The sequence below is a fragment of the Geotrypetes seraphini genome, chromosome 1, assembly GCF_902459505.1.
Source record: "Geotrypetes seraphini chromosome 1, aGeoSer1.1, whole genome shotgun sequence".
Taxonomy (NCBI): Eukaryota; Metazoa; Chordata; class Amphibia; order Gymnophiona; family Dermophiidae; genus Geotrypetes; species Geotrypetes seraphini.
In genome coordinates this window covers 477,645,562-477,673,143 of record NC_047084.1, presented here as the reverse complement: position 1 = coordinate 477,673,143, position 27,582 = coordinate 477,645,562, and the positions used below count along the sequence as shown (strand labels likewise).

Here is a 27,582-nt window from a genome sequence, read left to right as displayed (position 1 = left end):
GAGTGTCCCCTAGTCTTTATAATTTCTGACGGAGTGATGAATTGATCCACTTGTACCCGTTCTACTGTACTCACGATTTTGTAGACTTCAATCATATCTCCCCTCAGCCATCTCTTTTCCAAGCTAAAGAGCCCTAATCTTTTTAGTCTTTCCTCATACGAGAGGAGTTCCAGCTCCTTTTTCATCTTGGTCGCTCTTCTTTGAACCTTTTCTAGCACCACTATATCTTTCTTGAGGTAAGGAAACCAGAAATGAACGCAATACTCCAGATGAGGTCATACCATGTAGCGATACAGGGGCATTATAACATTCTTAGTCTTGTTAATCATCCCTTTTTTAATAACTGCTAGCATTCTGCTTGCTTTTCTGGCAGCCGCCGCACATTGGGCTGAGGTATATAGAAGAGTATGTACCCCTGTCCTCCTGTGGCTGGTTATGTGCAACAGACAATTTGCTAGAAGTCTCTGATCTGAGGTTAAAAGGGCCATCTTGCAGCAAAAAACTTCTTACCAGGTCATCCAAGATGGTTATGGGAACTTATCTGGATTTTGACACTATTGCTGGCAGAGGCTTCTGGGCTTTCTGCTGTCTTGTAAGAAAGCAAAGTCCCTGAGTTGTTTTGAAAAAGCAAGAGGGAGGAGGATACCTACACCTTTGAGAGCAGTAGGATCTCTAATACCCTCCAATGTAAAACCTCCTAAAAGAGGCAGCCAGGTCAAAAGCAGGAAAAAAAACCCAAAACCCAGACAATCCAACCAAAGACAGGAAAAGTACAACTTGGTCAGGCGAAAACACAAAGGCCATACAAACAAACAAGAGGCCAACCAGTATGGCAGAGATAATTTATTCAAAAAAGGAAAACCTGATAGTCATTTTCAACAATTGCCTGCATAAGGGTGTGCAACATCCAAAGTAGTGAGAAAAATTGTGCATCCTACTTTCACTTGAGTACTAATTTTACAATCTTCCAAAACAGAAAAGCTGCAAAATTCAAAAGCTAGATGAGTCTGTGCATATCTTTCAGATAACTTTTACTGAAAATATTCATACATATTACTATACTTGTAAATCATAACAATTGGTGACATTAAATTATGCATGGATGTCAGTACAAGAATTAATAATAAAACAATTTTAAAAATAATAGGATTATTTTTACCACTGGGAAATGCATAAAGGGAATGACATTTTTTGGATGCTTTAGAGTAGTTTATTTCAATTTGAGTTTAATCACCACAGAAGAAATTTTGATAAAATAAAAATAAAAATTCTTATTGCGATTAATAAATTAATTGATATTGATTTTAAACGACTGTATAGCTAATAGATGGTAATATACATCTCTGGAAGGTTATTTTTAAATGAATGTATCGTTTAATTTTGACTAGATGGAATCTAATATGAATCTTGTTTTGTTTGAAAGCTGCTGCATTTTATAATTCAAGTAACTTTGAAGAGAGCATTAGAGAGCATAATGCTATGATTAAACTATACAGTATAAATGAATGTGACTGAATGTTATAGTTTATTATAAGATTTTTAGATATTTCAAACTTGGATGCATTCTCAAAATGATCATTTTCCTCCTTCTTTACAAAGCCACGTTAGCGTTTTTAGCGCTGGCCATGGCAGTAACAGCTAGGATGCTCATAGGAATTCTATGAGCATCAGAGCTGTTACCCCAGCGGCCAGTGCTAAACACACTAGCGTGGCTTTGTAAAGGAGGGGGTTTATGAATAAATGCATATGGGCGCCTTTTAGAAAAAGCCCCTTTTATTAAGCCGCGCTAGCAGGGTTAACACGTGTGACTTTTCATCATGCGCTAACCCCCGCGCTGGCCTAAAAACTACCGCCTGCTCAAGAGGAGGCGGTAGCGGCTAGCATGGCTGACGGTTTAGCGTGCGTTAAATCGCTAGTGCGCCTTTGTAAAAGGAGCCCAAAGTCACCGTAGCGATGCTGCCATTGTAAATGCATCAAAGTCTAGAATGGCCCCAAAAATTCAAGTTCATGGGAAATGACCTGTGCAAGTCTATTTTTGTTCTGTGTATGGCCACTGTTAATTATGTCAAATTAAAAGCCTTCTGTTGAACATTTAGAGGTTCAACAACTTTTAATTTAATAATTAATTTCAAGTACAGAATTTATATTAATTTTCCATCTAAACCTGAATTGTGAGCAAATGCACATGGAAAGAAGGTAAAATACATACTGTTATTTACAGCTGAAAATAGGCTTGTTGGCCTAATGATTATGCATTGTTCAATGTTTACAGATGACTGGTAGCTAATGTCATTATTCCACAGTAAATATAAAATGTTTGTTATATGCGAACGCTGAATGGTAGTCCTACATTCAGTCAGTATTCATCAGTGTGGCTTTGGAGCAAGACGAAGGAGGAGCTGCTTCTTCTCATTCTTTATGAGTCTTGTATTCTAGTGCTGCATTAACGCAATTTCTTTTTCAGCATAGTCATTAACTATTGTCATTGATGATGCTGTCTGCTTCAAATACTGGTAATTTGGATCATTTCTTCAGTTTGTAGGATCTTTAACCAGAAATTGTTCATCATTTTCTTATCCATCTATGCCAAGAACCCCAAAGAAGACATAAGTTCTTTTTGTTATACATGATGCTAGGTCGATGGAACGGAGCGACTCAGGAGGGCAGTTGAGAAATTTCACTGAACTTGTGTATTGTGGAAGCTGGAGGTTTGTCACCATCTTGGACTTTACTTCATTGCTTAGTCTGTCATCAAAAAAAGGTCAGACCAGCCAAAATTTCTGACAAGTACCACAGATATCTGGTGAATGTTATTTTTTTTCTCCAATTCTTTATTCATTTTATCAACTTACAACAAGTACACAATATTACATCATTAAAAAATTTTGACACATCACTTGAATTTCTTACTAATGTCATCATAAATACATAAATTAATCCCTCCCCACCCTTCCCTCAAATATTTCAATCAAAAATATCATATAAATATTATAAACTTATTTATTGATTAACCTTTAAATAGAACTTTATACCCTCTCCCCTATGTTGAATGTTATTGATGCAAACTTGTTCAGATATTTCTGGAGTTTTGAAAGCAGAAACAAGTCGTTGAGTGGTGCTTTAACAGGAAGAGGTGCTTCATGCCGGTAGCAGATGTAGATGAGGCTAACAAAGAGAATAAGTTCTTTGATGCCCTGCATTTCTTTGGCAGAATGAGAGATCTGCTGCTGGAACAGAAATATATTAATACTGTAAATGGCCTTCGCCATTCACTGTGCATGGTGGAAGACCATGGGTGCTCGAAATGATGGCATCGCTTCATATGCATCCGGACACCTGTCAAGAAAAATTAAACAGAGCTCCATGGATGTAATACATTTAAGGCTGTTCTGCAGAAAGTTGCAATTTCTTTCTGAAAGACTGATGTGTCTGCATCAAACATATGGACCACAGGAACCTCATATGTATGGCCAATTTTGATGAAATCTTTTGAAAATTGCAACATCTGGTCCTCCACTAACTCCAAACAGTTGGGGGAATATGCTTCCAAGCACCAGTTCCATTGTATGATGTTGATAGGTTAACCATATTAAGTCTTGTCCTACTGAAGGCGCATGTACCATTCTTCAGGCTTGTATTACTTGCAGTGGTATCAAATATCATTTACCAAACTTGTATCTGAAAACTCTACTCATCTAGTACTGCGAGATAGGCTTCAGCTTGCTGTTTGCCAGTTCTACGGCCAATTTTTGGAACTCCAAGTAACCTCTCTTCTCCACTGCCTATGACAAGTACAGCAAATCTGTCAACCATTTCTTTACTTCCAGTAATGTCCAGGAGGAGCTTTCCATCCCAATGCAGCAGTAATTTGTCAAATAGATAAGTTTTTAATAATCTTCTAAAAGCCAGATAAGAAGTAGAATTTAAAATCAAGCTACTAAAACTTTTATCCTAAGAACCTGCCTGAAAAGACAAGGTCCTATGAAATAATCTTTTATAAACACAGCCTTTTACTAAAGGAAATGTGAATAAAGTAATATTGAATAAAGGACACCTACTTTTTACTAATTCAAAGTAATCAATAAGATAACTTGGTATGAGGCTATGCAATGTTTTATAACACATGCAGGAAAACTTGAATATCACTCTCGCTTCAACAGGAAGCCAATGCAATTTCTGACAGTAAGGCATCACCTGTTTTGATTTTTTTCAAATTAAAAATTAAACGCATTGCTGTATTCTAAATAATTTGCATCCTCCTAATAAGTTTTTGATAAGCCTAAGTAAATTATATTACAATAATCTAAAATGTTCGGAGTGAGCTTCTTGACAATGTCATTTCATTTACATCATGACCAAGTGCTTTGGCAGCAGCATCAGTGACAAATGTGGCACCCCTGCCTGGCAAATTAACACAATCTAAACCTCTGGCAGCTTCAGGATGCACAAAGATGTTCACCTTTGCCGTTTTGACCAAGAAATAGAACAAAGGGTTCTTCTGACTTCAAAATCAGCATCCGAGTTTGAATAACTGTCAAGAGTCAACATCAGCAATATTCTTGGAATCAGATAATTTAATAGTCATAGGGAGAGAAGTAGCAGTTGGCTATGTAGAGCATACCCTGAAGAAAGCCACAGCATGATGGCTGAAATGTCGGTTTTTACCTGACAAAGATGCAGTGAGACCCAGAAACCTGCAACAAGCATAATGCCAGCTGCGGAAACCCTGAGAGAACGTCTAACCCAGCTCCACAGGGAAAACATCTTTAAACCTACCAGAGACTTTTCCATTCTATGGTCTTTCACAACAAAATTAAAATTTTTGACCAACTGACTTTCCCGCCAAAATTCAAATTGGTGGACTGCCCTGTTCCCAATCAGGTCAGTGAATTCACTATTTCCAAAGTCACAGTGACAAAGACGCAGCGAGACCCTGAAACCTTAAGCACAATGCCAGCTGCAGAAACCTTGAGAAAACATAACTAGTGTAGATTAAGTTCTTGTTAGCTCCAATTAAATCACTGGAGTCCATTTACTAATTTTGGGCACTGATCTGGGATCTGCACCCAAATGTGGCCAACATTTACAGAATACAGGGGAACAATGTGGATCTTTCCCATATGTAAATAAACTTTATAACATTATACCCCAGTGTATTTGTTTATGCAATATCAGATCATCCTCTGGTGGACTAGAAAGACAATTCTATAAACTCCAAATTAGATTAAAGGTATTACAACTTAAAAAGAATCTAAAATAAGGGATAGGATTAGCTAACATACCATTACTTGTGTCAAGCTAAAGTTAAAAAAAAAAACCCCAACAAAACAACCTACACAAACGCCCTCCCTCTGCTCTCTACTAACCTGGTGAGGATTCCAGTCACTGTCAAAGATTACGACTGTATCTGCTGCCTGGAGATTCAGACCCAGTCCTCCCGCTCTTGTACTCAACAAAAATATGAAGTATTGTGAACCTTCTTCATTAAACTTCTTCAGCAGAGCAGCACGATCTTCTGATTTTGTTGTACCTAAAATGCAAAAGGTATCTTTTTCACTTGGGTCAATGATTCAATGGAACTCATTAGGAAAGAAAAATATATATGCAGATTTCTGGTTAGAGCAACCATATCTTTCTATACCAGTTGTCCTCAACCCTTTTTCTAGAATCTCAGGTGTAATCCTGGATTATGATTTGGAATTAAACCATCATATGAGAATTCTCTCAAATAAATTATTTTTCTGTCTTTGACAACTGAGAGTTATAAGACCTATCTTGTCACAATCCAGTTTTTGAGTACTTTGCCAATTGATATTATTGCCATATTTGGATTACTGCAATTCTATTTATTGTGGAGCATCTGAAAGGGTTCTTACTAGATTACAGCTGTTTCAAAATTCAGCTGCTAATCTTTTTGGTTAAAAAATTTGAAAAAGGGCTTTACCTCTTTTGCGTAAATTGCACTGGTTTCCGATACAGGATTAAGTTTAAGGTATATAAGGCTTTATATGGTAATGCTCCAAAACAATTAATATCTCTTTTATGTATTCCAGCTAACTGTATTACTACATGGAGTAACTGTAATCTAAACTTCAGTTTCCAACTGCGTTTAGAGTAATTAGGAAGAGTCAACTGGTATGACCATTTTCTTATTAGGCAGTTCAGACGTGGAACAGTCTTCTTTTAGAAATACGAGGGTCATTCAATAATTTATCTACCTCAGTTGGAATGAAAAGCCTGCTATGAGTTTTCCTCATCTTTTCTCCTTGATTGACTCCCGCAAAGCAATCATTGTGTTGGCATAACTCTACCCGGTTATGGTTGTCTTGTGTGACATGAACTCTAAGCAAAAGTCCGTCATCATCTAAGAAGACAGTTGCCATGACTTTGCCTGCAGATTTTTCTGTCTTGAACTTTTTTGGGGTGAGGGATGATTTGTGCTTCTACTGCATTGACTCTGTTTTGAACTCAGGATCTCTGCAATAGACCCCAAGTCTCATCAACAGTCACTAAACGAAGAAAAAAATTCACTTAGGGCCTCTTCTATTAAACTGCACTAGCAGTTTCTAGTGCGGTGAGCTGCGCTGAATGGCCTGTGCTGCTCCCAATGCTCATTCAGCATGGCCCTCTGCGCTACAAACTGCTAGCGCAGTTTAATAGAAGAGGGGGGTTAGTCTTCACTAAACAACTCCAAGTTCTCCTGACAGCACTAGAGCTTTGTGGCCTTCTGACATGGTGCCCGCATTCTTAGAACCCATCTTGCACTAACCTTGGAAATAACCAACTTTTCATTAATTATTTTCCAAACTGTACCTGCCAAGATGCCCATTTCTTCAGCTATTTAGGAAGCCTTAATTCATCTGTCTGACAAAATTGAATTCTCAACTTTCTTGCACATTTCTGTGGAAGTTGATTCCACAGGCTGTCCAGTGTGAGGGTCATTTTCAATGGACTCTCTACCCCACTTAAACTGCTTGCTTCAAAATTTTACTTTGTAAGATGATGGGGAAGACTCATCATAACTGCGTCCAACATTGGTCTCCCTACCTAAAGAAGGATATAAAACTGCTGGAGAGGGTGCAGAGACGAGCAACAAAACTGGTGAAGGGTATGGAGAAACTGGAATACGAGGACAGACTTATAACACTAGGATTGTTCTCCCTTGAGAAAAGGAGACTGCGTGGGGATATGATCGAGACCTTCAAAATACTGAAAGGAATCGACAAAATAGAGCAGAGAAGATTATTTACATTGTCCAATTTGACACGGACTAGAGGACATGTAATGAAGCTAAGGGGGGACAGGTTCAGGACTAATGTCAGGAAGTTCTGCTTCACTCAGAGAGTGGTTGACACCTGGAATGCCCTCCCAGATGAGATTATTGCGGAATCGACCGTCCTAGGCTTCAAGAGCAAACTAGATGCATATCTCCTTAAGAGAGGCATGTAAGGATATGGTGGACTATAAATTACGACAGGTGTACACCTGGCAGGGCCTCCGCGTGTGCGGATCGCCGGACTTGATGGACCGAAGGTCTGATCCGGAGATGGCATTTCTTATGTTCTTATAAACTGCAGTCATGCATTCATGGATCTCCTTTGGCTTTTTCCCTTCTTTTGTGAGAAATTTTATCACTGAACAGTGCTCCAAATCTAGCAGTTTCTTACTTGATTCGCATGAGGAATATAAGAACATAAGCACTGTCTATGCCGGGTCACACCAGGGGTCCATCATGCCCAGCAGTCCGCTCCTGCGGCGGGCCCCCAGGTCCAAGACCTGTAAGTGATCCTTTACCTAAACCTCTTATTCCCTAATATTTTATTATCCTGTATAGTAATCCTCTATCTATACCCTTCAATCCCCTTCTCCTTCAGGAAGTCATCCAATCCCTTTTTGAAACTCAAAATCGTACTCTGTCCTATCACCCCTTCTGGAAGCGTATTCCAGATGTCTACCACCCTCTGAGTGAAGAAGAACTTCCTAGCATTCGTTCTGAATCTGTCTTCTTTCAATTTTTCTGAATGCCCTCTTGTTTTTGTTGTCCCCGCTAGTCTGAAGAATCTATACCTCTCCACCTTCTCTATGCCTTTCATGATCTTATAAGTCTCTATCATGTCCCCTCTAAGTCTCCGCTTTTCCAAGGAAAAGAACCCCAGTTTCTCTAGCCTTTCAACATATGAAAGGTTTTCCATGCCCTTGATCATCCTTGTTGCTCTTTTCTGGACCCTCTCGAGCATCACTATTTCCTTTTTTAGAACGGCGACCAGTACTGGATGCAGTACTCCAGATACAGGCGCACCATCGCCCGATACAGTGGTAGGATAACTTCCTTTGTTCTGGTAGTGATACCTTTTTTGATAATGCTCAACATTCTGTTCACCTTTTTTGAGGGCGCTGCGCATTGTACTGCCGGCTTCATTGTTTTATCCACAAACACCCCCAAGTCCTTTTCTAGGTTGCCTTCCCCCAGTACCATCCCTCCCATCGTATAGTTATACATAGGGTTCCCTTTCCCTATGTGCAAGACTTTACATTTCTCTACATTGAAGCTCATCTGTCATTTTTTTGCCCACTCACTCAGTTTGTTCAGGTCTCTTTGTAGCTCTTTACATTCCTCAACAGTTCTAACCCTACTGGAGAGTTTCATGTCGTCCGCAAATTTTATAACTTTGCACTTCGTCCCTGATTCCAGGCCATTAATGAATACATTGAACAGCAGCGGTCCCAGCACTGACCCTGGTGGGACACCAGGACTCTCCCGACATCTTGTCTCTTGGAATGTTAGACTCACACTGAGCCACAAATGTGCATGAGTAACCTTAAGACATGTCACAACTTGCCCAGACTTGTTTCAATACGCTTTCTACTTTCTTTCATACGCAGGTAGACAAATTATTGAACACCCCTCATAAGAAATCTGAATTTGTATTATTTTTCATAAAGTTTTAAAAATCTACTTTTTTGATAAATTTTATTCTTGATATTTTATCTCTTTTTGCAATAATTTTTAAGTATACGTGCTCCCCTTGATGTAGGGCTCTTCTTGTAATCCTCTCTGAATATGAATTGAAAAATAGCGGAATATAAGACTACTGTATAGAATAGCTTAGGCACTCACCTGATGGACAATGCTTGCATATGTGAAACTGTATACCTGACCCTTATGGACCTTTTGTCTGATACAGTTTGACAGTACTTATGAATTAAATGTAAATATTCTCTGCATCCACAAAAATCTCATTTCCCCTCAACATCTGCAAATCTGAAATAGCACTCATTATAGCATTCATTCTTTTTAGATCTGCAATTCATCAAGCCGCTAAGACTCGAGCATGAGTCGATGGCACCTAACAACCTAGCATTAATTCCTATGATTTAAACATCATGAACTCTACACCTAAGAACAACAGTACGTCAAATATTACATAGGGCCCCAAAACACCAATACACCTACTATTCTTAAAACAGCACAAGTGAGACTACTAGAGTTCTACACAGAAGCTACATGCAAACAGAAAGAAAGATTAGGTTCTTACCTCGTTAATCTTTTTTCTAGTAGACATACACTCTTTCTGAACACTCGAGTAGTCAACCTCTTCTCGCAAGAACTCTCATAGAGAGCTTTATTTACATTATTTTTTCTCCTTCTCCCATCCCTCTGGGCTGTCCTTCAACTCCTCAGTTCGTAACAAAGTGGACAGTCAGCCCTGGAGAAGAAACAGAAGAGAGAGGGGTATGGGCTCTCCCCGCTAAACATGTCTGTTCTGCTCACATCATTAAACCGATAAAACAAAACTTAACCATTTGACATACATAACAAGGTGAAAATAAACAAGTCACCAACTGGAATGCAACTTGCCCTAAGTGTATAGGAGATTCGTATAGATACCCCCCTAGATAGTTCAACATGGTAGTCACAGCCTCTACTCATGTCAAGGCTGGACAAAAGAAACAAGATGTCCGAATTGTTAGACCTTATTGAAACAGGAAGCAGGCAAATTCACAGCTGACAGGGCAGGATTCAGGAAGAGTGTATGTCTAATAGAAACAAGATTATCGAGGTAAAAACCTAATCTTTTCTTCTAGTACAACAGAACACTCAGGACGTAACAGAGCAGTCCTTCAAGCTTAGGGTGGGACAGATGAGCCTGTTGCCAGAATCGAAGAATCAAATGCAGAGACCTGCTTGGCCACCACGTCTGCTCTACAAAAACTTTGTGAATGTTTGCAGAGAAGACCAAGTGGCAGCTCTACAGATTTATTTTCCTATGGGGAAACTGCAGAGGATTCTGCCCATGAGGAAGCAGTGCTTCTTGTGAAATGCACCTTCACAGATGATCATATGGATCCTCCCTGAAATAGTTGCTTTCAAAGCTGGCTGACCTTTATGGACTGCTAAAGCTAGCACAAACAGATGATCTGACAATCGAAATTCATTTACAACTTCTAGATGCTGCTCAAGAGTCTGAGCACATCCAGTGAATTTAACACTCGATCCTGTTACCTCGAACCAGAGGGTGTGAAGGCAGGTAAGTGTACTTCTTGGTTGATGTGGCAACTGGAAATCACTTTTAGCAAGAAAGATGGGACAGTGCACAGTCACGCCTGAATCAGTAATCCTAAGAAAAGGATCTCTGCAGGACAAAACATGAAATTCCTATGCTCTCTGGGGGGAAGTGATCGCCACCAGTGATTGCCACAAAAAACACTGTCTTGATGGTAAGGTCAATAAAGAAATCTTGGTTCAAAGGCTCATAACAGACTTGTTAGCACCTGCAGAACTAGATTAAGAGTCCATGTTGTAAAAGGCCATCACACTGGAGGGTGGAGCCGTAACAAGTCCTTCAAAAATCTGGCTACATCAGGAAGTGCAGCAAGGGTGCTCTTATTGATCCTAGGCCCAAAAAAGGAGAACCCAGTTATCTGAACTCTTAGGGAACCAACTGATAGGCCCTTTTCTAGACCTTCCTGGAGAAAGGTGAGTATCACTGAGACCAGAGTCGAGCTCGGATCTTTGCATCTGAGCGCACCAAGTTTGGAAACACTTCCAGGTCTTCACATAAGTTGCTACAGTCACAAGATCCACCCCGGTAATTAAAAACTGGAGATCTTTGTACATGACAGTGTGCGAAGTTCGGGTGATGAAAACCACCATCGTGGCTGCTTTCAATCCTGAGGATGCAGCCTCAAGAACATTTTGTGCACAAAATCTAATCTGCGGGTCTGGGTATCCTTCAATACTACGTTACCTTCACTGGGAAGGGAGGTACGTTTAGTAATCTGCGCTACCAGTGAATCCACCTTTGGGGGAACAAGACTCATTAAATGCAACATCCATTGGATAGAGCTCTGGTATAGCTTTGGCCACACGAAGGGGCCCCTCCGGTACCTCCCAAAAATCCATAAGCATTTTTGTAATGTCTTGGTGCGAGGGAAAGCAAGAAGTCTGTCCCTTGGTGCTGCTCACTACTGAACAGTGTGGCACAGGACTAATAAGCCTCTAGCTTCAATTCTTGCAGGAATTCCGTGATTATCCCCCATTTACTTCCATGTTATCCTCTGTCTGAACTTCCCTCTAGGTGGGAGGAAACCCCCGACACCACAAGGTCATGATCCCTGGGGGTTCCACGCAGCCCTGGTTAAGCATGTAAGCTGCAAACATCATTTTAATGAATTCAGTGGGAACCAGGATGTCCAGACGGCCCCTAAAGATAGTTCTTTCTGGGGGTTTCCAGCCACGTTACGGCTGTGTTTCCCCAGAGACGCACTTGTGCTATTCTCTGTCTCAAATTTGGACTTTTTCCCTGTTCCTTGGACCAACTGGCTAAGTTAGTTGTCCCACCCACCCCCCTAACATGCCACTTACTTCATGGAACATGGACAATGCTTGAACAGCCATTCACCACAAATTTGGCTTGAATGCAACGTATCCTGGCCTGAGGAGGCCTTTAAATTCAAATTGGGAAATTCAAGATGGCCACAGCGGCAGCAATTTTAGTACCAAAAATGGCCTAGGGGAGTTACACTGAAATATGAAAAATAACAATTTTAGGATTTTAAAGGTAGGGGAACCTAACTCTAACCCCCAAACTGAAGAAAATCCAATTTTAAAGACACTTCCCCTCACCCCATAATTTGGTCTGCCAGGGTGTCAGCCTGTTACTCACTGTGCCATGCCTTGTTTTGGCAGTTGCCAGTGTGGAAGCTGCAAACAGCTTACTGGGAGAACCTCTGCCTCAACAAGCCTGGAGTCCAGACAGCTTGTGTCTTTCGACTGCCTCTCGGGCCCAACGTACAGGCCGGAGAGCTCAACTTCCACTGAAACCTGCATAAACAAAATGAGGTGAGGAAAGCAGTTGGCCCTGATCCTGAATAAAAACTGCCACAGAGCCACACAGTCTGTGCTCAAGCCCACTGTGTACGAACCTGGGGTGAACTGTGCTCCCACCAGAAACTCCACCACCCAAGCAATGACCCGACGGCTCTCCTGGAATCACTTGGCTCGAATCAACCAGTAGTCCAGTTAAGGATGAACAAGAATGCCCTCTTTATGCAATGCCGCTGCAATGACCACCATCACCTTGGTGAACGTCCAAGGAGCCGTGGCCAGACCAAAGGGAAGTGCACAGAACTGTTAATGTTATCCCAAGATCGCAAAGAGAAGGAAGCGATGATGGGAGGCCCAAATAGGAATGTGTAAGTAAGCCTCAGTCAGATCTAGAGAGGTCAGAAACTTCCCTAGCTTGAACCCTGGTGGGGTGCTTGAACCCGTCGCCGGCGGAATAGTATTTACCATAAATCTTACTACAGATTACCCCGAGAGGATCCTGGAATTCTCCCCAAGGGTCCAGGTCCTCATCAATCACCTCATGCTCCTCAGGGAAAAAATCTTCATCCCAAGAGACCCTTAGGCGTTTGGATGAGAGAGGAGTAGAGAGGGGCAAAACCGCCGCTGTATGGGGCCACACCAGAAAAGACATTGAGGGTAACCTCCCCCCCCCCACCCCGAGTGGACACGGAACCTCCTGCTGTCAGCACATAAGCTTAACGAAGTGCTCACATAAATTCAGGGGGAAAGACCCCCGGCAGCCCCAAGGGACTTCCTGCTCCAGCAGGGGACTCTGAAATACCTTGCCCCTGTATTTCCAGAACAGGGGTAAGGTCACCTGAGGTAAGTGAAATGAATGAGTTGGTTCCCACCAAAATTGGACCTGAAACCGCCAAAATCGGAGCTCCTGCGGCCTGTCATGTCTGAAAAGCCTGGAATTTTCCTGACGTTGAGGCTGAGGAACCGACCAACATGAAATGGAAATCCTCCAGCAAAACCTGCGGTAAGAGAATCCTTTTCTCCCTGACCATCGGTGGCTGGGGAACCCACCGCATGGGCTTTGGTGGTTAGCCCGGGCTTCCCCACAATCTGAAGCTGAACCGTGAGACATGTGTGGCGGGGTGCCCTGGCCACCTACATCTGCTGCCGACGAGGCTTTCCCACCGCTCCAGCCTGAATAACACTTACAGAGGCCGGCCATGAGTACCTCGCGCCTGGAGCACTTTTTCCCTTTAATAGAGCTCATTGTGTTGAAAACAGCCCTAGCTGTAAAGAAAGTGCTGTTTAGTTGAGAAAAACACAGTAAAAGAGACAGTTTTTTTTAAAGGGAAATGAGCCCTTTAGACCGGTACACTTCAGGATTTTTTTGTTATTTCTTTTTACTTAGTCAGAACATACTCCACGGCTCTCAAAGCTGGAGGGCTGACCAACCAGGGGGCCAGGCCCTCTACAAAAATATGGGGAGGTGGAGGAAGATGAGGGGAAGGACCCAGCACGAGACCTGCTGGATTTAACACTCCCGAAATCGGACGGATCTCCAAAGAGATCCCGCAAAAAATCTCTCTAGCATAAAAAGGGGAACCAGGAGTCCACAAACAAAGTTCCAACAGTGCTTAGAGGGGAGCTGAACAGCCTTACCATCTGCTACTGGAGACTGAGGAAAACTGGAGTAGCAAGAGGGGATCCTATACTGATATACAAGTTTGATCTCAGTCTCCACCTGCTGGTAGCAGTGAGGCATATTACTCATCCGTAAAGGAACTATACTGGTCTATCAAGCGATACAGAAATGCGTGTTTGCTTGTCGACTATCAAGCTGCATTTTGAGTTAATTTTCTCTCAAAAACAAGCACATCCAACGCATTGATTAGCAATTCTATTCTATCTACTTTAGTTTCACTGCTATAATTACCTATGCATAGTAGCTTAACTCTCAAATTTAATTTTTTGTTGTTTTGCAATTTTTTAATTTCAATTATAATGTGCCACAAAAAAAAATTTGCTGTTTAATGTGCCAAAGCTAAAAAAATTTGAGACACTGTCCTATTGTCTCGCTTGTAGGGAGACAAATGATGAGTTGAAGGTTAGCCCAGAGGATGGGAGGAGAAGCAAAAGAATTCTTGTGAGAACAGGTTCACTACCCAAGTGTTAAGGAATAGAGTATGTCATACTAGAATGTCACATAGCAAACACAGACAAACCTTTCCCAAATACAGTACAAGGCAGGTACCACAACATTGGAGAAAGAAAGATAGAAATGGATTTCCACCAGTAGTGAACAAAATGCAGACATCCATAATGCACATTTCCCAAAGCTAATATATTCCATTTAATTAATTCAAAGTAAAAAACTTTTTCTTCCTTTGTTGTCTGATCATTTTATTTTTTTAAGTATGCTGGTTCCGGTTTCTCTTTTCTATTTTCCTGTACGTCATCTGCTATCTTTCCAGTAGGTGTTGTCCATTTGACTTTTCTCTACTTTCTTCCTTGCTATCTTTCCAGTAGGTGTTGTCCATTTGACTTTTCTCTACTTTCTTCCTATCTTCAATTCCCTTACTACATCTGACATATTTCCTCTCTCTCTTTTCCGTCTCCCCACTTAATTGCACCCTCTTATTCTTCAGTCCCCTACCTATATTTCAAGAACCTATCAACTTTCCATTCCCTCTGCACAGAGTTGTAGAGAGCAAGAGCTTTTTGGAAATTTTCCCTGGCGCAGCCACTCGTTGGCGAAACAAGAATCTTGCTGGAAAGTAGAACTGCTTATCTTCACCACAACGCTGTGAATCTGATGAGGACGCTATAACAGAAAGACCAGCATGCTGGGTTTGGGAGATTAACATCCTGTTGTAAAGATAAGTTCAACATTGTTTCTTGTTCTTTTTCCCTATTTTCCTATCCCATTTTAAAAATTGCATTTTGATATTTGTGGAGTTTTTTTGCCTTTGATGCATACGTTGATCGGCTGGAAACCCAGTGGGTTGCCATCTAAATATTAAATGAGGTTGAGGATTTTTCTCCACTATAAGTAAATGTTTTTTCAGTGGGTGTCACCATCACGTGGCTAATAACATTTTTTCATATTTTGTGATTTAAACATCTCTATCATAACTCTCCTCTCCCGCCTTTCTTCCAAAGTATACATATTGAGATCACCTTATGACGAAGACCATGCACCATTTTAGTAGCCTTCCTCTGGACTGACTCCATCCATGCTATTGTTCTATCAAAAGAACAAGCAGCAAACTCTGCAGGAACACACAAAGGAAAGGAACAAGAGACAGCCAAGGGGGTGGAGAAATTACCACAGGAGCCATATATTTTAGAAAGTCTTTATTTGCAAGTTGATCTGACAAGGCCACTTGCCATCCAATCTCACCCAATCAGCATACCTAGTGTTCAAGCATAAACTAGCATGCTTCATGTGTACTTTTAGGTATGACCTAATTTTATAAAAGCCCATTATGCATGTAAAAGTTTTATGCATGAAAATGATTTATAAAGTTATCCTGTTAGGGAACATCATTCATATTCAAGTTTCCAAGTTTATTCAAATTTGTTATTCCGCTTATTAAATTTCTAAGCAGAGCATATAGGTTAAAATCAGGGGTTGTACATATTCAATGGGATGAACAGATGAACATTAACAAATAAAAAGGGTGAGCCCATCGGGACAGATAGGGGAAATGCTTGAGTACCTGATTGTAAAACCGCTTAGATAACCTTGATAAACGGTATATAAATATCTAAAGAAAAAAAATAGATGTCTAGGGGTAGTACAATAGGGAGGGGTCTCGTCTGTATGAAAACTGGAGTTTAAAGAGTTATACATCGAAGGCATCTTTGAATAGGTAAGTATTTTACTTTGATTTAAAGCATTCTTGTGATGATTCCTCTCTAATATGAATAGGTTTAGAGTTCCAAAGTTGGGGAGCAGTTACTGAGAAAAAGGACGAAAGAGTTGTGTCATAGTTTATATGATGCAGTGAGAGAATCGACAGCAGATGTTGGGTATTTGATCGGAGGGATCTTGTAGGTGTATAAGGAATTAAAGCCTGTCTATAAGAACATAAGAATTGCCGCTGCTGGGTCAGACCAGTGGTCCATCGTGCCCAGCAGTCTGCTCACGCGGTGGTCCTCTGGTCAAAGACCAGCGCCCTGAGACTAGCCCTACCTGCTTACATTCCGGTTCAGCAGGAACTTGTCGAGCTTAGTCTTGACTCCCTGGAAGGTGTTTTCCCCTAAGACAGACTCCGGAAGAGCATTCCAGTTTTCTATCACTCTCTGGGTGAAGAAGAACTTCCTTACGTTCGACGGAATCTATCCCCTTTCAATTTTAGAGAGTGCCCTCTCGTTCTCCCTACCTTGGACAGAGTGAACAACCTGTCCTTTTCCACCAAGTCTGTTCCCTTCAGTACCTTGAATGCTTCAATCATGTCCCCTCTCAATCTCCTGTTCGAGGGAGAAAAGGCCGAGTTTCTTTAATCTTTCACTGTACGGCAACTCCTCCAGCCCCGTAACCATCTTAGTCACTCTTCTCTGGACCCTTTCGAGTACTACCGTGTCCTTCTTCATATACGGCGACCAGTGCTGGACGCAATACTCCAGGTGAGGGTGCACCATGGCCCGGTACAGTGGCATGATAACCTTCTCTGATCTGTTCGTGATCCCCTTCTTCATAATTTCTAGCATTCTGTTCGCCCTTTTCGCCGCCATCGCACATTGCGCAGACGGCTTCATCGACTTGTCGATCAGAACTCCCAAGCCCCTTTCCTGGGAGGTCTCTCCAAGTACCGCTCCGGACATCCTGTATTCGTGCATGAGATTTTTGTTACCGACATGCATCACTTTACACTTATACATGTTGAACCTCATCTGCCACGTCGATGCCCATTCCTCGAGCCTGATTATGTCACGTTCACAATCCCCCTGCGTCTGAACAACTTTGTATCGTCCGCAAATTTAATCACCTCACTCGTTGTACTTATGTCCAGATTGTTTATAAAGATGTTGAAGAGCACGGGTCCAAGCACCGAGCCCTGTGACACCCCCACGCAGCCAGTTTTTAATCCACGTGGAGTATTTAACCCTCAATTCCATGGGGAATTGGTTGTTTGGGTTTTAAAGGCTAGAAGTAATATTTTATATGTAATTCTATGAGAGACGGGGAGCCAGTGAGCTTTGATTAGTAGCTGCATAACGATCAAATTTTTTAGCTTTTGTTATGAGCTTGATCGTTGTATTTTGTATGATTTGGAGGTGTCTGAGTTCTTTCTGTGTTATCCCTTTGTAAAGTGCGTTGCTGTAATCTAGCTTTGAGATGACCAGGGAATGTATTAATATTTTAAGTGAAGATAGTTCTAAGTGGTTTGTGAGTTAACAGATCATATGCAATCTATAAAAACATTTTTGGACTGTAGCACTGATTTGTTGATGGTAGGTTAGTTTGCTGTCAAGGACAACCCCTAGGAGTCTTATGGATGTCACTATCTGGAGAGGGGTAGATTTGAGGGTGATGACAGTTGTTAAAGAGTGACCTTCTTTGCATAGGAAGAGCATCATTTTAGTTTTAGTTACGTTGAGAGCTAACATGTTGTTATTCACCCATTCCTCTATTTTTTCTATTTTTTGGTTAATATCTTGAATATCGGTAGAATTATTTGGATCTATTGGGTGGATTACCGTATTTTCGCGGATATAACGCGCGCGTTATACGTGGTTTTTACGTACCGCGCATACCCCTCGCGCGTTATATGCCTGAGCGCGGTATACAAAAGTTTTTAAACAGTTCCCACCCCGCCCGACGCCCGATTCACCCCCCCAGCAGGACCGCTCGCACCCCCACCCCGAACGACCGCTCGCACGCGCTCCCACCCGCACCCGCATCCACGATCGGAGCAAGAGGGAGCCCAAGCCCTCTTGCCCGGCCGACTCCCCGACGTCCGATCCATCCCCCCCCCGGCAGGACCACTCGCACCCTCACCCCGAAGGACCGCCGACTCCCCAACAATATCGGGCCAGGAGGGAGCCCAAACCCTCCTGGCCACGGCGACCCCCTAACCCCACCCCGCACTACATTACGGGCAGGAGGGATCCCAGGCCCTCCTGCCCTCGACGCAAACCCCCCTCCCCCCCAGCCGACCCGCGACCCCCCTGGCCGACCCCCACGACCCCCCCACCCCCCTTCCCCGTACCTTTGGAAGTTGGCCGGACAGACGGGAGCCAAACCCGCCTGTCCGGCAGGCAGCCAACGAAGGAATGAGGCCGGATTGGCCCATCCGTCCTAAAGCTCCGCCTACTGGTGGGGCCTAAGTCGCGTGGGCCAATCAGAATAGGCCCTGGAGCCTTAGGTCCCACCTGGGGGCGCGGCCTGAGACACATGCTCGGGTTTGGCCCATGTGCCTCAGGCCGCGCCCCCAGGTGGGACCTAAGGCTCCAGGGCCTATTCTGATTGGCCCACGCGCCTTAGGCCCCACCAGTAGGCGGAGCTTTAGGACGGATGGGCCAATCCGGCCTCATCCCTTCGTTGGCTGCCTGCCGGACAGGCGGGTTTGGCTCCCGTCTGTCCGGCCAACTTCCAAAGGTACGGGGAAGGGGGGTGGGGGGGGTCGTGGGGGTCGGCCAGGGGGGTCGCGGGTCGGCTGGGGGGGAGGGGGGTTTGCGTCGAGGGCAGGAGGGCCTGGGATCCCTCCTGCCCGTAATGTAGTGCGGGGTGGGGTTAGGGGGTCGCCGTGGCCAGGAGGGTTTGGGCTCCCTCCTGGCCCAATATTGTCGGGGAGTCTGCGGTCCTTCGGGGTGGGGGTGCGAGTGGTCCTGCCGAGGGGGGAGAAGAATCGGACGTCGAGGGGGGGCATCAGGCTTTCAGGATGGGGACAGGACTTCAAGGGGGGACAGGCAGATCTTCAAGGGGGACAGGCAGACCTTCAAGGGGGACAGGACTTCAAGGGGGGACAGGCAGACCTTCAAGGGGGGACAGGACTTCAAGGGGGACAGGCACGGAGAGGCGGGGCAGTGCACCGAAAGTCAAGGCAGGTGAACGAGAGTCGGGACAGCGCACGGAGAGGCGGGGCAGTGCACGGAAAGTCAGGGCAGGTGAACGAGAGTCGGGACAGCGCACGGAGAGGCGGGGCAGTGCACGGAAAGTCAGGGCAGGTGAACGAGAGTCGGGACAGCGCACGGAGAGGCGGGGCAGTGCACCGAAAGTCAGGGTGAGTCGGGGCAACCAGAGGAGAGTCGGGGAGGGCGAAAGGAGAGTCGGGGTGGCCAGAGGAGAGTCGGGAAGAGCGAAAGGAGAGTCGGGGTGGCCAGAGGAGAGTCGGGCAGCATGCGCGTTATATGCCTGAGCGCGGTATAGAAAAGTTTTTTTACATATCTTCGTGATTTATGCGCGCTATACCCCTGTGCGCGTTTTACAACGGTGCGCGTTATATCCGCGAAAATACGGTAGTTGTATGTTGTCAGCATATGCATACATTGTGAATCTGATTGATTGTCCACGAGTCAATAAAGGGGTCAAAAAGATATTAAATAGGAGAGATGAGTGAATATATCCTTGAGGTATGCCATATTTGCTGTTGAAGGAGACGGAAGAAATTTTATCCATAATCACTTTCGAGTAATGCTCTGAGAAATAAGAATAAAACCAGTTTAATACCTGATCGGTGATTCCAATTGATCGCAGTCTTTGCAGTAGAAGGTTATGGTCTATGGCAGGGATGGGCAATGAAGGCCGCAATCCAGTTGGGTTTTCAGGATTTCCCCAATGAATATGCATGAGATCTATTTGCATGCATTGCCTTCCATTGTATGCAAATAGATCTCATGCATATTCATTGGGGAACTCCTAAAAACCTGACTGGATTGCTGCCCTCATTGCCTATCCTTAGTCTATGGTGTCAAATGGTTCAGCGAGATGAGGAGTACTGATTTTCGTTGGTCAAGGTAATATAAGATGGTGGTAGTAAGACCAATTAAAGAGTGTTCTGTGGAATAGTTTTGTCTGAATCTTGTTTGATTTGGATGTATAACTTTTGTTTTTTCTATAAATTCTGAGATCTGATTGAAGACTATCTTTTCTGTTATTTTTGCTAGGAAAGGTATGCTTTCTATCAGTCAATAATTGGATTTGTCTGTTGCTTTTTCCTTAAAGTCTTTAATTTTAGGGTGGTTTGTTGCCTCTTTCCAGGCTTTAGGTAGTGTTCCTGTTTTTAGGCTAGTAGTGATCAATTAATGGATGCGAGTACCAAATGTTGAAAAGTAACATTATAAGATAAAAGGTGGAACTGGAGCTGCGCATGAACCTTTAAGGTTCAGGGATTAAATTATGCGCTGGATGTCAGCCAGAGTGGGAATGGTGAAGTGGGAACATTTAGAGAAAGGCAGGTTGGTATAATCGTTTATCTGGGAAGAGGTGCTTTTGGAAGAATTTTGTAGAAATTGTTTCCTTATACTTTTAATTTTGTTGGAAAAATGTATTGCAAGTTCTTGAGCTGAGGGGTGGTTTTTCGATTTTGGATTTCTATGGGTGTTCGTTGTCAAAGATTTTACAATTGAGTATAAGGCGGAAGAGTTTTTTGCTTTTGATATGCATTTTGTGTAGCAGGTCTTTTTTGCTTTATTTATCTTGAGCTTGTAGTAATTAGCTTGTTCTTTGTATTTATTTAGGGTAGTAAGATTTTTTTCCATGTCTCTATTTCCTTTCTAGTGAGCGCAATTGTTTTTTTTATCAGCGTTAGTTTAGCTGTAAACCAGGGTTTTTTTTTTACGTGGCCTGGTTCTATGGTGTAGCTATTTTTTCTAAGAGCTTGTATGGTGCTGCATTCCATGTCTTTATCTGTTCATCTATTGGAAGGTTGTGTTGGTCTTCTATTTTTGGTTGGAAGTTGAAGGAGATAGATGATGCATCTAATTTGGAAAAATCTCAGTAAGTAACTGTTTTGGGCATGTGATGTTTGATGAACATGGTTAGGTGATAAGTGAAAGTTATTAGGAAGTGATCGGACCACAGTACGGGATTATTTGAGTTTAAAGCGAAGGTTGATTTCTGGGTTGTAGGAATGAGGACATATGTAAGGTATGACCTGCTATGTGTTTTGATTCGGTAATCAGAGCAGTCAAGTTAAGGTCAGTAAGGAGGGTTAGTAGTTTGGCAGTAAAGGTATTGCTTTTGTCATCAAAATGAACATTAAAATCTCCTAGTATTATTGGGTTGGGGTTGGTAGTACAGAAGTCAAATATAGTAGATGGAATTTGAGTAATGTTATCACGACTGACTGGTGGGGGAAGATACAGTAGTAGTAAATCAAGGGGAAGATTTGTAAGTACTTTAAAATGAAGATATTCTATCTGGGATATTCCAGAAGATTGGTCAAGGGTGATTTTCAAAGAGGATCGGTAAATTAAGACCAGGCCGCCTCCTCTTTTTCCTATGCGGTGATTATAATGAAATGAAAAGTTCTGGGACACGTGTGGGATAAGTATGATTGTTCTTCTTCAGTTAACCAGGTTTCTGTTATGCATAGGATGTCTAATTTGTTTTGCAGAATGGTGTCTTTCAATAGGTGGTGTTTGCTTTTGAGAGCTCTGGCATTAATTAGACCAATATTGAAGAGCTTAGAGGTGGTATTATTGAGGTACTCTGGTTGCATATTTTGCCTGATGCTAATGATTTGTTGGGACCTAGGATATGTTTGTGTAAGGTTTTATTATTTGAGACTGGATGATGGCCTTAGATTACTGGTATTTTTGTGTTTTGGATTGACATATTGATGTGTGTAGCAGAGGTAGAGGAAAACAAAAAACGCATGGAATGGATATTTAGTAGTTTTCAACAGTATTTTGGAGTTGTGTGTGCACTCAGTGTGCGCATGAAGGAGCACACCAAGGAACACTACCTGTTCCTTAAGTGCGCTCCTTTGGCTTGCGCTGCAAAAGTCTCCAGTTTAAATGGCAAGCACCAGCAGAACAGAGCAAGGCTAATGAAGATCTAAAAGCAAAAGGCACAGACAGGGTAAAGGCACAAAAATAAGACTTTAAACAAATTAAAATAACTTAACATCCAGTTAAGGCTGTGCGGTGTGTCTATCAAGTGTGGAAGTGCTGAAACAGACATAAGTGAAAGTGTGCTGCAAGAGTCTCCAATTTAAATGGCAGGTACTGGCACTGTTTCTTGGTGGGTGTGGTTTGCAGCGCCGCTGCTATGTGGCGGCAGATCAGAACATGGCTAATGAAGACCGGCATTGTTTCTTGGTAGGCAGGGTCTGCAGCACCGCCGCTTTGCAGTGGCAGATCAGAGCAAGGCTAATGAAGATCTGAAAGCAAAAGGCACTATCTTATACATTATTGAAAATTCATTCTGGTTTATGAAATTGTGTACTACATAAATTGACTGAATTTGAATTTCTCAATTACCTCTCTTCTTTCTACAATCTCAACCCTCCCCCCCATCACTAATCACTCCTTATGTTTGCTTCAAAGCAACTTACTTGAGAGTGTAAGAATCAAACCATGCATAGACTAGCAATAACCCACCTATCTACCTCATTATGCTCTACACGCCATTGCAAACTCCTCCTTCACCTCTAGATCATTATCTCTTTACTCTCTCTGTTTACTAAGCTGGCTTTGAATCCACAAAACAGTCTGTCTTTTTCCATATTGCCCCCTATTAGTGGAATAACATGCTTCTCAGTTCTCCCACCCCAAAATCAGAACATGGCTGAAAATCCACCTTTTCATTCAAGCTTCCAACATCAGTTTTAATGCTAAGGAGTTTGCTAATAAATGATGTTGCTCTCCTGTTTCTTCCTGACTTAAGTGTTAAGCCTACCCTACTGTAACTTGTCTCTCCTGTAGGACTTTTACTGTCTATTCTTGATTTTTCACTACAAAAAGCAAAGTTGCTTACCTGTTACAGGTGTTCTCTGTAGACAGCAGGGGAATGCAGCCACACTTGATGGTGAAGTCTCTGACTAAGCCTAATGCATCAGTGCTCTCCCTAGCTATAGTAAGCTTTTAAGCTTACTGAGCATGTGCAGGATTGTCCTATTCCTCAAGCCCCCCTCCCCTCCTCCTGTCAGTTTTGTTCCTAGCAATAGAGACGAGGGGATGGTGGGCAGGCAAGTGTGATTGCATTCCCCTGTTGTCTACGGAGAAAGCACAGTTACTTACCGTAACAGGTGTTATCCAGGGACAGCAGGCAGATATTCTCACATGTGGGTGACGTCATCTACGGAGCCCCAGCGCGGACAGCTTTTTAAGCAAACTTGATTGAAGTTTCAAGTTTGCTACACTTCACCACGCATGTGCATGCCTTCTTGCCCACTAGAGGGCGCATCCCACCTCGTGGTCCTCAGTTCCATAACTAGCAAAGAAGCCATCCTTGGGGAGGCGGGTGGGTTGTGAGAATATCTGCCTGCTGTCCCTGGATAACACCTGTTACGGTAAGTAACTGTGCTTTATCCCAGGACAAGCAGGCAGCATATTCTCACATGTGGGTGACCTCCAAGCCAACCAAAAAAGGGCAGGTGGGAGGATGGCAATTTAGGAAAACAGATTACGTAACACCGACTGGCCGAACCGGCCGTCGCTTCTGGACAAAGTGTCCAGACAGTAGTGGGAGGTGAACGTATGAACCGAAGACCAAGTGGCAGCTTTACAGATGTCCTCCATAGGAGTAGATCGGAGGAAAGCAACCGAAGCTGCCATCGCCCGGACCTTATGCCCCGTGACTCGACCCGGGAGCGTAAGACCAGCCTGAGCGTAGCAAAAAGAAATGCAAGCAGCCAACCAGTTGGACAAGGTGCGCTTGGAAACAGGGTGTCCTAAACGATTAGGATCAAAGGACAAAAACAATTGAGGAACCTTCCGATGAGACCTAGTACATTGGAGATAAAATGCCAACGCCCTCTTACAGTCAAGCGTGTGAAGCGCCGTCTCGCCAGGATGGGAGTGGGGCTTAGGGAAAAACACAGGAAGGACAATGGACTGATTAAGGTGGAAATCAGACACAACTTTAGGTAAAAATTTTGGATGGGTGCGGAGAACCACCTTGTCATGATGAAACACCGTGAAAGGCGAGTCCGCAACCAAAGCTTGCAACTCACTAATCCGTCGAGCAGAAGTGAGGGCAATCAGAAACACCACCTTCCAAGTAAGAAATTTCAGAAGAGACTTGTCGATAGGCTCAAAGGGAGGTTTCATCAGTTGAGCTAAGACCACATTCAAATCCCAAACGACGGGAGGAGGCTTCAGAGGGGGACAAACATTGAGTAGGCCCTTCATGAAACGCGTCACCAGAGGATGAAGCGAAAGAGAACGTCCGTCCAAGTGCCGATGGAAGGCTGAAATGGCACTGAGATGTACCCGGACAGATGTGGTCTTCAGGCCTGAATTAGACAAATGTAACAAATAGTTCAGAACCGAAGACACCGGGACCGATCCCGGATCCAGATGACGCGAGGAACACCAGGAGGAAAACCTGGCCCACTTCTGAGAATAACAAAGCCTGGTCGAGACCTTGCGCGAGGCTTCCAAGACCTCCCGCACCGACTGAGAAACCGGAACGGAAGTCAAGAGGCAAGGAACCAAGCGGTCAGGTGCAACGACCGAAGATTGGGATGCAACAGCGAACCCCGACTCTGAGACAGCAGAGAGGGAAACACAGGCAGAAGTAGAGGCTCCCTGACACTGAGTTGAAGAAGCAGGGAGAACCAGTGTTGACGCGGCCACCGAGGCGCAATGAGAATCATAGTGGCTCTGGATGATTTGAGACGAACCAACGTCCTCAAGATCAGGGGAAACGGTGGGAACGCATAAAGGAACCTCCCGTCCCAGTCGAGAAGGAAGGCGTCCGCTTCCAGACGGTCCAGGGAGTACATCCGAGAACAATACAGGGGTAGTTTCCGCGTCTCCGGAGAGGCAAACTGATCCACCTGTGGAGTCCCCCAGCGGTCGAAGACTTCGCGCAGGACTCTGGAGTTGAGTGACCACTCGTGCGGCTGGAGCAGCCGACTGAGTTTGTCTGCCAAGCAGTTCCGTTCCCCCTGGATATAGACCGCCTGTAGGAAGATGTTCTGGGAGACCGCCCATTCCCAGAGGCGCAGAGCTTCCCGGCAAAGGGACCAAGAGCCTGTCCCACCTTGCTTGTTCACATAATACATGGCCACCTGGTTGTCCGTACGCACGAGGACTACCTGGTCGCGGAGCAGGTGGCAGAATGCTCGAGCCGCCAGAAAGATGGTGCGAAGCTCCAACACATTGATGTGGCAGCGGCGGTCCTCCACCGACCACAGGCCCTGGGTTCGCAGACCGTCGAGGTGGGCCCCCCACGCGTACTCCGAGGAGTCCGTGGTAAGAACTTTGCGATGTGGAGGGACGAGAAAGAGCAAACCCCCTGAAAGATTCGAAGAGTCGGTCCACCAACGGAGCGAGCGTCTCAAAGAAGGAGTCACCGTTATGCGAGAAGAGATCGGATCACACTCCTGGCGCCACTGAGAGGCCAGAGTCCACTGAGGAATTCTCATGTGCAGCCTGGCGAACGGTGTGACATGGACCGTCGAGGCCATGTGGCCCAGAAGCATCATCATGCGCTGGGCCGACACCAGCGGTAGCTGAAGGATCAACCGACCCAACCGCACCAGAGCCTCCAAACGCGGAGGAGGAAGGAATGAACGTAGGCGAACCGTGTCCAGCACTGCGCCTATGAACTGAATAGATTGGGTCGGGCATAAATGGGACTTGGGAAAGTTCACTTCGAACCCCAGTCGCTGAAGGAAGATGATAGACTGTCGGGTCGCTGAGATAACCCCTTCCCTGGTCGGGGCCTTGATCAGCCAATCGTCCAGGTAAGGGAAAACCTGAAGTCCACGAGACCTCAGGGCTGCAGCGACTACCACCATACACTTCGTGAAGACTCGAGGGGACGAGGCCAAGCCGAAGGGGAGGACTCTGTACTGCAGGTGCAACTCGCCCACTTGGAACCGTAAGAATTTGCGGAAAGCGGGATGCACCGGGACATGGGTGTACGCTTCCTTCAGGTCTAGGGAGCACATCCAGTCCCCTTCCTCCAAGAGAGGATACAAAACCGGAAGTGACAACATCCGGAATTTCTCCCGGACCAGAAACTTGTTGAGCTTCCTGAGGTCTAGGATGGGGCGTAAGTCCCCGGTCTTCTTTGGAACCAAAAAGTAACGGGAGTAAAACCCCCGCCCCCGCTGGTCGGAGGGAACAGGTTCCACCGCTCGAAGCCTCAACAAGGCCCTGGCCTCGGCCATGAGGAGGGGGAGCTGGGTCCGGTTGTATGGGCAAGCCCCCGGTGAATGTTCCGGCGGCGCAGAGCAAAAATTGAGAGAGTAGCCCTCGGAGACGGTCCGGAGCACCCAAGCGTCGGATGTTATCTCGGTCCAGGCCGTATAAAAGGACCGGAGTCGACCCCCTATGGGAAGAGGGTCCGGCGCGATGGCAGAGGGGGGCCGGCCCCATCCGCCTATCCCGTCAAAAGGACGGCGCGGGCTTGGCAGGCCCCTGCGGCGGAGTTTTGGTTTGTCCCCCTCTGCCCTGCCTAGGGGGGCGCCGAGGCGGTGGCCTAGAAAAAGCCGGAGTCGACTTTTGAGGGTACCTCCTCGGGGGAGGCCGGAAGGGTTTCTGAGGCGTAGCCCGAGGTTTCGGACGGACCAAGGAGGCCAATGAGCGCTCCTGCTCCGAGAGCCGTTTGGTCGCCGCCTCCAAGGACTCATCAAATAATTCGGACCCCACGCAAGGCAAGTCCGCAAGGCGTTCCTGCAGGTTTGGGTCCATATCGAGGGTGCGTAGCCACGCCAGCCGGCGCATGGCTACCGCAAATGCCGCCACCCTCGACACCAACTCAAGTGTCATATACCGAATGAAAGAGGTACAACCGCAGTTGGGACAGGGTTGACACAAATTTGTCGAACCCTTCCTTGCGGGAGTCCGGCAGGGCCTCACGATATTGTGGCAAATCCTTAATCATGCCACGTAAATAAGAGGAATAGGTAAAGGCATAGTTTAACGTCCTGGATGCCATGAAGGAATTGGCATAGAGGCGACGACCAAACTTGTCAAGGGTCCGGCCCTCCCTGCCGGGCGGAACCGCCGCAGAAACCCGGGAGGGTTGCGTCTTTTTGAGCGCAGACTCGACCAGTAAAGACTGGTGGGAAAGTTGAGCCTTCTCAAACCCCTTGGTTGGTATCGATCTGTACTTAGACTCCATCTTAGACGGCACCGCTGCGACTGTA

The 27,582-nt window shown here is 44.7% G+C and overlaps 1 protein-coding gene across 6 annotated transcripts in view; it reads right to left on the bottom strand.

The window, feature by feature from the left end:
• SMARCA2 (SWI/SNF related, matrix associated, actin dependent regulator of chromatin, subfamily a, member 2) overlaps positions 1 to 27,582 on the bottom strand; it is a 604,189-nt gene that overhangs the window by 225,934 nt on the left and 350,673 nt on the right. For all 6 annotated transcript variants that reach the window (XM_033925235.1, XM_033925226.1, XM_033925254.1 and 3 more), the window contains exon 25: positions 5,367 to 5,530. In XM_033925235.1, coding sequence (XP_033781126.1) covers positions 5,367 to 5,530 — 164 coding nt within the window. The remainder of the gene's footprint in view (positions 1 to 5,366; positions 5,531 to 27,582) is intronic.